This window comes from Bos grunniens, chromosome 22, assembly GCF_055505025.1.
Source record: "Bos grunniens cultivar Pamir isolate PY7600 chromosome 22, Bosgru_T2T1.0, whole genome shotgun sequence".
In the NCBI taxonomy this organism is placed as follows: Eukaryota; Metazoa; Chordata; class Mammalia; order Artiodactyla; family Bovidae; genus Bos; species Bos grunniens.
In genome coordinates this window covers 51,187,783-51,199,099 of record NC_141186.1, presented here as the reverse complement: position 1 = coordinate 51,199,099, position 11,317 = coordinate 51,187,783, and the positions used below count along the sequence as shown (strand labels likewise).

At 50.2% G+C, this 11,317-nt stretch overlaps 2 protein-coding genes across 14 annotated transcripts in view; both read right to left on the bottom strand.

Annotated features, from left to right (window-relative positions):
• Positions 1-1,212: 1,212 nt before the first annotated feature.
• C22H3orf62 (chromosome 22 C3orf62 homolog) lies at positions 1,213-9,119 on the bottom strand. Of its 2 annotated transcripts, none has more exons than XM_086368094.1 (4): positions 8,319-8,866; positions 7,571-7,662; positions 5,844-6,105; positions 1,213-2,592 (listed from the first exon to the last, which is right to left on the bottom strand). In XM_086368094.1, exons 1-4 carry the CDS (start codon positions 8,726-8,728, stop codon positions 2,511-2,513), a joined length of 846 nt encoding a protein of 281 aa, XP_086224220.1. In that variant the 5' UTR covers positions 8,729-8,866; the 3' UTR covers positions 1,213-2,510. The 2 variants fall into 2 exon arrangements, with proteins under 2 accessions (XP_086224220.1, XP_086224219.1); XM_086368093.1 differs by lacking the exon at positions 1,213-2,592 and adding an exon at positions 9,059-9,119 and having other exon boundaries at positions 5,553-6,105; positions 8,319-8,766.
• A 617-nt stretch (positions 9,120-9,736) lies between these two features.
• Positions 9,737-11,317, bottom strand: part of USP4 (ubiquitin specific peptidase 4) — a 39,687-nt gene continuing 38,106 nt past the window's right edge. For all 12 annotated transcript variants that reach the window (XR_015151665.1, XR_015151666.1, XR_015151667.1 and 9 more), the window contains 2 exons: positions 10,700-10,788; positions 9,737-10,302 (listed from right to left, as the gene is read on the bottom strand). Coding sequence is in view for 6 of the 12 variants with exons in the window: in XM_086368050.1 (XP_086224176.1) it covers positions 10,144-10,302; positions 10,700-10,788 (248 nt within the window). In the remaining 6 variants the exon portion in view is untranslated. The remainder of the gene's footprint in view (positions 10,303-10,699; positions 10,789-11,317) is intronic.

Here is an 11,317-nt window from a genome sequence, read left to right as displayed (position 1 = left end):
CAGCCCTTCCCAAAAAAGCTACAGGCGGCTGTGCAGCAGTTACTCTCAGGCTTGTAGAGCAGAGCAGTCTGCATTTGGAAATGTTTTATTGCTCTAAGTTGAAAAGTTTAATCATTTTACTTCAAAGCTGAGACCCTGTTGAGAAAACTCCACCAACATTTATGACTGTGGCCTTCTCATTGAAGTTTCCTTCCAACTTTAGAATGCCAAGGCAGGACCCTCTATTCCTTAATTCTGCTGTGTTATGAAATCCTGTATTTCTTTAGAAGTATTTTATTTTGTTTAAAGTCAAAAGGCCAGAGTGACTCAGTGTTACATGAGCTGGGTGTTTTTGTAGAATAAGCAGTACATTTAATACCTAACAAGGCTGGGCTAATTAAAATTACACTGCCTGTCTCTAGTAATCATCAGGAAAGGATATTATATTTCTTATTTTATTCCTAAGGGTTTTTTTTTTTTAAAAAAAAAACAAACTATTGTGTTCCTGCCAAATTTGGTGAGCATGACACAGCCCAGCACATCCCTGAAGCAACATTTTTGGTTCTTTGGATGCTGATAGAGATGTATGTAGCTATATAGGGGCGGATGTGGTGGGAGGTCTATTGGCCCAGGGCCCACCTAGGGGCTCCTCTCTCTATACAACCCCAGCTACAGTCTGAGGATGGAAAAGAAGCCACTCGCAGCACCTGTCTCGACAGTCAAGTATCAATTTAAACATCACCTACAGAGAGCCCTCTGAAGGGGCCTGCCCTCCTCATTGCCCATTCCCTTAGCCTGTTTTCATTTCTCTCAGGTAGTTCCATCTGAAATGATACTTTAAATCTGTATTTTTGCCCACCTTGCATAGTGGAATATAAACTCCAGAAGCAAGAACAGCAGCTGTAAAAAATAAAAGAACAGCATCCATCTCATCCCTACTGTATTCTCAGCATCCAGGAGCGGTGTGTCACTAGGAGACGCCTGACAAATATGTGCTGAGGGCAGGGCCAGCTTGCTTTTCAAACAGCTCCTGGCAGCCTGTCCTGAAAGTTGGGTCTCTCCAGTAGCCTTCTGCAACTTCCCTTTTTGTCTCAGATGTTCCAAAGGGCTCCTGACGACAGGTCTCCTATAAGATGCCCATTCCTTTCTCCCAGGCCAGCTCCCACCCAAAGTACCCAGAAAACCACAGCCTTTTTGCCCTCAAAAAAGATAGCTGCTTCCTACAAGAGCTGATTAGGTTTTAAAATTATTTTTCATGCCAGGCCTTAGGCCAAAACTCTTCATCAAATCAGGCATTTTCCAGCTGGCCTAGCACAGAAAGTCCTTCCCCACTAGGGCTGCAATCCATTGTCAGTAGATTTCCTGAGTAAAACTTTGTTCCCTCTATAAATATTTAGCAGGAACCTAAAATATTAATGTTCTCCCACGTACCCCAGGGAGAAAGCAAATTACCAGAGGCTCAGATTGTCACCGGATGACAGCCTTTTCAATAACGACCCACAAGCAGGTTCGGTGGCCTCTCGAGTTCCCCTTTCTGGTTCACTGGCCTTCTCTGCCGTATCAAACATCTTGTGCCTCGGTTAAGAGGAGGCTCCCTCTGGTAGCGGGTGAGCCCCTGGCCAGTCATTCAGGAGGAGGGAATCCTTTTCACCAATTTCTTTGACCATTAACAGCTCACGGCTTCTCCTGTGGCAGGATGGTGCTGCCTTACCAGCACATTCCAGGATGCCAAGGTGAGAGGCACAGATCCCCCAGGTGGTCTGTCTCCATCCTCCTGGTCTCCTGACCCCCTTGGAGTCTTCCCTGGGCTTGGAAATGCAGGGTCCAGCAGAATGTTAAGGAGGCAGGGCAGGTGGGCCAAGAGGTGGCTCCCCGACTCCCCTGGTGAGGGGAGCAGGGGGCGGGCAGCCCTGAGACTCAGAGATGAGAAGGTAGGCTTGTGTGCCTGATTATGCTGGCTGGAGCCACACTGAGGCAGACGCCTACTGACCATCAGTGCCCCCAGAGCTTACCTGGCAAGAATTCAGGCTCTAGTCTCAATCTCTGTGGCTAGACAGCCAGGCCCAGGAATGTAGGGAAACACTGAAATCTGGAAGGGGCTAAGGGCGGGGTCACTGTTTCCAGTCCTTGGCCACCCTTGAATCGTCCTCTTGAAAGAACTGCTGCTTTACTCTCAAGCCTCAGCTGTGGCCTCTGCTCCTTGCTGGACCTTCACTTGGCATTTACTCATCTTTCCTCTTTTCTGTCCCTTCTTCTCCTGTCTTTTCCTCCAGTTCCCAGCCTCTCCTTGCTTCTGTAGACCACCTTCTGCCCTAAGGTTTGTTACAAAGTTTACCAGTACACCGACAGAGCTGGTTTCTAGTGATTTTGGCCTCGACCCTGCAGGCAGGATGCAGCCAGAGGACCTGGAAACCCCTCCTTACAGAACTGGATGGGCCCAGCTTCTCACATGCCTTGTGCTGTAAGTTGAACTCGCAGTTGGCGACTAGCCGGTTCCAAAGCTCCTATTTATTCTTGAAGCTGCCTTGTTTCTATTTTGATTCTGCTAATCCAAACTGCAGTTTGGTGTTTCCACGGAAACAATCCAGTGATTGTTTGGCTTGCCAAAATGAACTGCGGGGGAGAGAACCAAATGACGTAAAACATTTTTAGTTTCTCAAATATCAATGTCTCCCCAAGAAGTCTTTGGTCTCAAGTTTTATTAAAATAAATGTTCTAGGCGAATTAAAAAAAAAATCTAGGCTCCTGTTATTCCTCCATCTCAATCCCTAGAGACTGGCTCCCCAACCCTCTGCTCTGAGCAGATGAGCACGCTTCTGCCTGCTGCCCTGAGGCACATGACAGAGGCAGATGTCCCTTGGGCACCTTGGGGAGCCAGGGAGGCAGAGACGAGAGACGGTGTCACCAAGGCAATGACCATGTGGCCATCCCAGCTACTCTGGGAGTGGCATGCCAGAGGCTCAGGGCTCACCTGCTTTACCCAACAGCTGTTTCTACAGTGAGGAAAAGTTCCTCCTTTAAGGAGTCCAGGCTGGATTAGTTCTTTGGTAAATCTGAATTTTCACACAAAGGCTTTGCTAAGCTAGAGGTATACTTGTCTATCCAGCCAGGAGAATCTAAAGCCTCCCTTCTGCCCCACCCCTAACCCAGGCTCAGCCCTCATTCCCAAGTGCCACAGTCCATGTCGCAGGCAGAAAAAAAGTCCTCTCATTTCAGTCTTGTAGGGTTAGCACTGGATCTCTGCTCCCAGCAGACACCCCCTCTGCAAAGCCTCTCCAGGGAGAACTAAGTGCTGAGAAACAGCTCTGTGAGACCTAGAGCTTCTGGCCCTGAGGGTCCAGCACTGCAGGGAAGGGTGAGCCACTAGTGAGGGTCCTGCCAAGCCTCCCGTGCCAGCCCTGGGCCTGCTGCAGTTCCCGAAACTGTGAAGGTCACCTCTGGGCAGGTATCTGGTGAGGGATGCCCACGGCTGGCTGGCGGAGGTGAGGGTTTTAAAAACAACTCTAATTTCTTCTTTCTGCAGATGTGATTCAGGTCCACTGCAGATAAACTGAGAAGCATAGACAAAAAAGACTAAAACCCTCCTTGTCTTCCTCAGTAACAATGTCACAAACTTGGGATCAACTGCATTTAAAAAATTTTTTTTTGCAAATTTTGGAATAAATTCAGATTTACAGGAAAGGTACAAAGATAGTAAGTTCAAATATATCCTTCACTTAGCTTCTCTTAAAGTTAACCTCTTGCATAACTGTGGTGTACATGTCAAAACTAAGAAACTAACATAAACATATTAAGAACTAAACTTGAGCTTGTATTTGATCTATTTTTCCATGAGCGTCCCCTCTCCATTCCAGGACGCAATCCAGGATACCACTGGATTTAGTCACTGTGTCTCCTCAGTGTCTGCTGCTGTGTGACAGATTTTGAGTTTTTCCTTGCTTTCCTGACATTGACAATCTAGGGTACTGGCCAGGCATCCAGAGAATATCCCCCAATCTGGGTTTAAAATGAAGGCCCCATCTCGTTGCATCCTGTCAGGGCTGGGTGAGGGGCACACCTGAGGACAGCATGGGTGGGATGCACCTCCATCACCTGGTTAAGTGGTGTCTGCCAGGCTTGTCCATGCCTCTGCTCTCTTCCCCAGCTCTCTCCCTGGAAAGTGAGTTACTAAGTCCAGCTCACTCTCCATGGGTAGTGATGGGCAGAGACTGGGGAGGATGGGGATTACTATGCCTCACCTCCTCTGTGGGAGACGATCCACATCAATATATATTATTTGGAACTCACTGTTGGGAGACCTGGTGTTCTGAATATCAAGTCGCCTGACATGTATCCATCCAGACAGCCCCTTCTCCCGAATGCGGCAGCCAAGAGGCTGTAAGCATTTCTTCTCACCTGCTCCTGTCCCACCGGCTCAGGGACTAAAAAGTGAACCTCGACACCACCGTCTGTGAGTGTTTATTATCCACTGCAGGGACTGTCAGGTGGCTTGGGAGGAGCCTCTGGTTAGCCCCTCTGCCCTTCACCCGGCAGTGGAGGCCTGTCCCTTGAAGTGGCCAGAGGCTAGTCCTCAGGGTCAGGCAGGTGCCTGGCTTTGCACCACTAGGAACTAGGTGCCAGGTTTCCACCTGTGGGCGCAGATGAATCTCTAGGCCTGTGGTGGTGACGGGGTGTTGCCGCCAGCCCTGCAGCCTGCCTTATGAAAACACAGCCTTGTGGGGCATCTTCGGCCCCTGGGCCTTCCTCCCCAGCTCCTTGAGTTTTATGTTACAACAAACAGCTCTGCACCAGCCTTGTCGCCCCCATCCTCTCCTATGAGCCAAGCGGGTGAGCAGTTCCCTGACACTCAGCTTCTGGGAGATATCATACCTTACTCAACAGTTTATTAGGTTTCCTGAAAGAACATCATGGTTTTGAGAGATGGGTCCAAATAATCCCTGATGGTGTCCTTTCTCTCAAGTGGTGGGGCTGGAGCCAGCCCTGCTGAGCGGCTGCCGCCACGCTGACCTCAGAGGGCAGTGGGTCAGCCCCTCCCTGCCCCGGTCCATCTTATCCCAGTACAGTCACTGTCATGGGAACCACCTGTGGCCTCCCGGAGGTCCAGTCCTGGAACGGGATGGATGAGGTTCAGGTACGAAGTGAGTGAGCAGGACCTGTGTTCATCCCTTCCTTCCCCCCTCAGCTGAGGACCCAGATGTCTGATGTGAGTGTATGGTGGGCTGGCCTCACGGGAATGTCCTGCCAGAACAGGAGCTGGATGCTGCCAGCTCCCTGGACACTAGTAGGAGGCCTCTGATCTGGGCAGGGGTGAGGATGGAGGGGCTGAGGCTCTGGCCATGAGGAGGGCATGATGCCAATGCAGGGGACAGGCAGCCATGTGTGTGGTGTGTACAAATGTGGCAGAGGGCCTGGGGCCAAGGTCCCTCTTGAGGCCAGTTCCTCCACTGAGCTGGCCTGGGATGGGGGGGGTCCCAGGGGATCAGAAAGCCCACACTGCTTATGGAACTTGTATGTTTTCAGGGGCCCATGGAAAAGAACATCAAGAGACACAGCAGAGGCCCACGACCTGCACCTGCCTTGGGTACTGCGTATATTGAACAGCAATCCAAAAAACAGTCAAGACGTTGGGGGGAAAAAAAAGTGAAAAAAGAAACATTTTAAAGCAACAGAGTTAAAAAACAACAACAACCAAAAAACTGAGCTGTCAGCTGAAAAAGGGACACCACTAGAAGTTAAAAGGTCATGGTAATTTGGATTCTGCTAAGCCTTTGAAGTGGCCCCTGGTGACTGTGACTAACCTGCACAGACATCCTAACCTCAGTCTCCTACTGTAAGGAATCAAAGCTGAAGTCAACTGTCCTTACTCAATTTGGTATTTAAAAGAGGTCATCAAATTGTAGTCCTCTTCCAAGTCCAGAACAGTCTCCACGATATTGTGGTCATCAAAAGCCTGCCTGAGGCTGCCAGAGTCTGCATCCGGGGCCTTCTGAGGGCTCTCGTCCACCAGCAAGGCCCAGGCTTCCTCCTTGAAAGGCGAATCTTCGCAATGGCCACACACACGGTTCAACTCGTTTTCAAATTCTAGTTTACCAGCCAATTCTTCAATAGTTCGGATGCTTGTATGGTCTTAAAAATAAAAACATTCAGCATTAGAATTCCAGTGGGAGAATTCTGAAGACATTTCGGGCAGAAGTTAAAAACCCAAATGGGTGGCCGTGTCCTGGGAGCGTGCAAAGCCGGTGCTCCTGACCCGGGCTGGCACGCTGTCGCACTGTGATGTGGGCATGGTGCCCCCCTTTCTAGTGCAGGTATTTACTGAGTCCCAAACATCCACTGGTCTCCAAGGAGGGTGTACATGGGAGCATACAGAGATGCGTGTGCTTATTCTGGCTCTTGGGGAACTATTCCCTGACCTGAGGACACAAGACACTGTGTGGGGTCTTTTGAATAAGTAAAATGCTGCCTATTGGGATTTCCCTGTCGGTCCAGTGGTTAAGACTTCATAACCTCCACTGCACGGGGCGTGGGTTCGATCCCTGGTCAGAGAACTAAGATCTAACCTGTTCAGGTGGCACTGGTGATAAAGAACCCACCTACCAGTGTGGGAGAGATAAGACATGTGGATTGGATCCCTGGGTCAGGAATATCCCCTGGAGGAGACCATGGCAATCCACTCCAGTATCCTTGCTTGGAGAAACCCATGGAGAGAGGAGCCTGGCGGGCTATAGTATATGGGGTGCAAAGAGTTGGACATGACCCAAGCGACTGAGCACAGCACTTAGCACAGACAGCCATGGACCACAGCCAGAAGGGAGAAAAATGCTCCCTGTAGATGTTAGGGGCCATGCAAGGAGGTAAGCAGAGGCAGTGATGACTTCTGTTCGCCTACTGGGACCATGGGAGGAGGCTCAGGTCACTAGAGCAATGGCAGGGATCTTGCTTTGTGCCCCAGGGCATGCACCACCCCTCACCAGACTGCCTCCTTTCCTGCCCCATAACCTGGTGACCCTTCAGAGCCAACAGCTTTGGGCTGCTCCCAAGGCTACGTATCTCTTAATTAGGAGTTGTCTGGCCACTGTGCCTTGTGTAAAAATAGGGCGCATGAAGTTCACATACAGAATATACAGATGTGCATATAGCAAAAGTGTCTACGCCAGGATATACCGCACTATGTCGCCTTTGTGGTGGATGGCAGAATTAAAGGGGAGCTTTCGGCTTCTAACTTTTCTTTCAATCTTGTGTTGCCACCACCCACCCGAGCTGGACTACTCCCCCTCTCTTCATCTCTGCCTATGTCCTGTTTCCGTCACAAATAAACTCATCCACCAATAGCGGCTGCAGTCCTTGGCCTCTGGGGATTCACTCTAACTGTACATTTATGAAACATTTATGAAATAACTTGATGGATGTGACTCCTCCAGGCTATCAGCTCCACAAAGGCTCTCTGCATGGAGCCTGCTGTGAACCAAACAAAGCTACCAAGCCGATGGAAGAGACATTAAGTATTTTTTATAAGACACTTGCTGACCTGGGGGCTTGGGTGAAGGATCTATCCTTTCAGGGAGAGGATGGAGCAGCCCTCTGAACTCACCAATCATATCAAGCAGATCCTTTGTGACCTCTTGGCTGGAACCACTGAGTGGGATGCCTGTGTCAACTTTCAAATCCTTCTCTGTATCATTCCTGCAGCCCCCGGGAGAAAAGAAAAAGGCAGAGGATTAGATCCTCTTTCAAGAAAGTATTGGAGGTGAACTCAGTATTAGATAATCTTAAAGGCAAACACTAGTCCTTTAAATTGCCATTTATGTTGTGATTTGAAAACTGGGAACCACTAAGTCAGTGAAGTTGACTAAAAGCATCCTAATGCCCATTAATGTCTGTGAATAAGGGAACAGATATTTGTAATACTGAAACAATTAAATGGCTTCTTCAGTCTCTGCTTCCAGGGCAGCCAAGATAGCAGGAACTGGAAATTTCAGCCCACATGGTCCTCCTTGCTAAGAGATGATGCAAAAATAAACTTAAATTTTAATTAAGCCTTTAAAAGGTACCTAAGACCGGGCAGTTTGCAACCACCTGGGAGAAGACAAGGCCCAGGGAAGACTTAGAGCCCCCAGTGAGTGAAGTTGCTCAGTGGTGCCCGACTCTGTGTGACCCCATGAACTGTAGCCTACCAGGGTCCTCTGTCCGTGGGTTGCCACTTCTATCTCCAGTAGAGTCCCCAAGGGGAGGGAAAATCAGTGTTATGAACCCAGCTTAGGATTTTCAACAATTTTCCCCCCCTCCAGATAGGCGATTCCCCCTAATTGTAGCTGTTAAGCCCATGAGATTGGAATCACCTTAGACTGTCTTTTCTCCAGATCTCCTCATCTCCTGCTGCTCGCCAAAACTGTCTTTCGGGTGCCAAAATGGAGGAACGCATCAGGATGTTTTCCTTGCTGCTCAGAGGTTTTCTTTTGGGGCAGAGCGCCTGGGGCTTTGCATTCACGGGGGCATGGTTTGGTGCAAAAGCCACATTCTCATTCTCCGGAGCGCCAGGGACCGGAGAGAATGGAGCCGCAGAGGAGCAGGCTACCAGTGGGTGCCTCCGGCAGAGGAGCCGGTGCACCGGGAGGGGGAAGGAGAGCGGGGCGGCGTCGAGCTCCACCCGCGGGCGGCCCGAGCACTCCTGGGAATGGCTGACTCCTTCAAAGGCCCGGTCGATGGCTGCAGTCAGCTCCTTTCTGCATCTCCTCAGTTTCTCAGACATCTTCCCTACAAGCGACCGTGTCTTTATTATGTAATACACTGGAAATGCACAAAACAATGTGAGAATCGCGGTACAGATGAGGTTGTAAATCGCCCACGAAGGGGTATTTGTCACCGTTTCCTTGAGCCACGCCACAGGTCAGACCCGAGAAACCCACTCTCAGGAGATTTTCTCCTCGCGGGAACAGCTGCGTCCCTACTTCTCCACCGGAGAGGGAGGAACCCGCGATCGATTGAGCCCGGCCCTCCTCCTCGGCTCCCGGCCACCCCTACTCCTCTCAGGCCCCACCCCGCGGCCGCCCAGGGCGGAGATCCATGGCCGCGTCCTCACCCATCAGCCGGAGAAACCGCACCGCCGACGCCGCCAACGGTCGGTAGGTCGGTCGTCGCGCACTCTCATCATCTGATCGCGCGTGTCCGCGACTGACGAGCCCAACCCCCACGGCTCGGGTTAAAGGTCAGACAAGGGACACACGGATGGCCTCGGTTCTTTGAACCCACGCAGCGTGATGGGGAAGCAGAGGGTCCACGCACGCACGGAGGGGACAGCGACAATGGCCGTGAGAGCAGGCCCGGGGAAAGGGTGGGGAAATCAGACCACGGTGGCCGTAGCCGAGGGGCGGGGATCTCACTTCTAACCAAAGTCCCGGGCAGAACGGGAGCCCTTTCCAAGCCCAGGAAAGTTCCTCTTCTGAAGCCAACACGGAGAAACGGCTCCAGGAGACCTGGTACCCCGCAGTGTCCTGTCCTGATATTTAAGTGAGACCTAATACAAGCGCCACACGATATCCAACTGCCTCAATTCATCAAGGATGCTGGGAACAGAACTGCTAGGTTCCACAGGAGACTGAAGGGCAGGAAACCCCACCACCAAATAGCATTTGGGAGATGGAAGCTGGAAATTCCTAGGTGACTCAAAGGGAAACAGGAAGGGGCGTCAGTGGCAACTTTTTAGGGTTATTATAAACCCATCTCAGTGCACAGCAAGGGAAAAGGGGACGACATCAAGTTTACTTGAGGTTGATTTACTGTGGGTAGACCACTGGGAGGACCAGCAACCAGCACCAGAATCCGAAATCCAGGAGGGCAGGGCGGCCCCAAACTCCATGACAGTGTGTTCCCCTCCACTCTTTGGAATCCGTCAGACATTCTCCACTGTGTGCTCCCCACCGCCAACCCCAACTCTGCAGCTCTACCTGTTTTACAGAAAATTTTTACCACCTGTATAAAAAAAAATAATTCAGCCTCTTGACATAACCCTTCTGACAAACAGGGTCTTTTTTTTTTTTTTCTTCTGCTCATAAAAGAAGGAAATTTCCTCATCTGGTTTTTAGACAGAACACTAGCAGTCTTCAGTGCCAAAGGTGTTCTCCTGGGGGACGGCACTGGTGCTGTGGTGCAGGGTCACTGGGCAGGTCAGTTGGTGTCCATGCTGTAAGTCTCGTCATCCCCCGTGCCCTGCTGTGAGCTGCTTGGTCTTGCACCTCCATCAGAAGAGCCAGGAAAACTGAGTGACGGCGTCTTATGAAACTCATCGTCTCGACGCTGGTAGAACAGCACGTAAGCTGCTTTCGTCTAAACACAAGAGGCACAACATCCATTCACAGGTTCGAATAATCACCCATTCCCCCCAAGCTTTGCTGTCTGTTCAAAACACACCACCCTCAGGGATCTGCTGTCTCGCCCTGCACATCCACACACTGAAGTGATGGTGAAAACCGTACCACCTACGGCTGGCTCATGCTGACCATGCCCAGGGAGTCGGGAAAGGTAGGAGCCCTGTGACAGACTCAGGAGAGTCAAGTGTCTCGTTTAGGAAGGGTCCCGGAAGGAATGGTAGTGAATTCTTTCTCCACCACATTTAGCTCCCACTGTCCCAGCAGGATGACTCAATAACCAACCGCCTGGGAGACTCTTCCTAGCTCTAATCCCTAAAGGTAAGAGTGGGAACCAGATATGAGGGCCTACTCACCACTATCTGATCCTCACAGGCCAGGGACACATTGCTATCATCAAAGTAATACCACTTCCCGTTCAGTTTGTTCTTCGCGTACGCAGTGTCTGCCAAAGCAAGAGAATATGCTAGTTGGTCATCAAGAGAAATGATCTGGCTAGCTCAGTAGGCTGGCACTCAACAGCTCCAAAACATGACACATATCAAGAGTCTGAAATTAAAGGTAATTTACGCTTGTGTCCTAACAACGGAAAAAGAACTCATCCTTAAAAAAAAATAAGATCTTCCCTTCTCAAGAAGGCACTAAAAGGGTAAAAATGGAGCTGCTGGGGACTAAGGCTTTAAACTGTAATTTTGGGGAAAACAGCTATGAGCACTAATTCAGAGCTAGGGGACCCATAAAAGGAGCTGATATATTTTAAGATTTAAGCAAAAGAATATTTGTCAAAAACATGCCAAGTCAAACATTCCCACTGTATCCAGGAATGGCTGTCTATTGTTGTCTCTCACTGCTTCTGGAGCCTGTGGGGTTATCCCAGTGAGAGACACACTGGGGGCTTGGGTTGGCAGAGCTGGGATGTGAACGAGAAAACTTAAATTTATCTGTCTTTGAAACTCTGAGGCAAGAATCTGTGG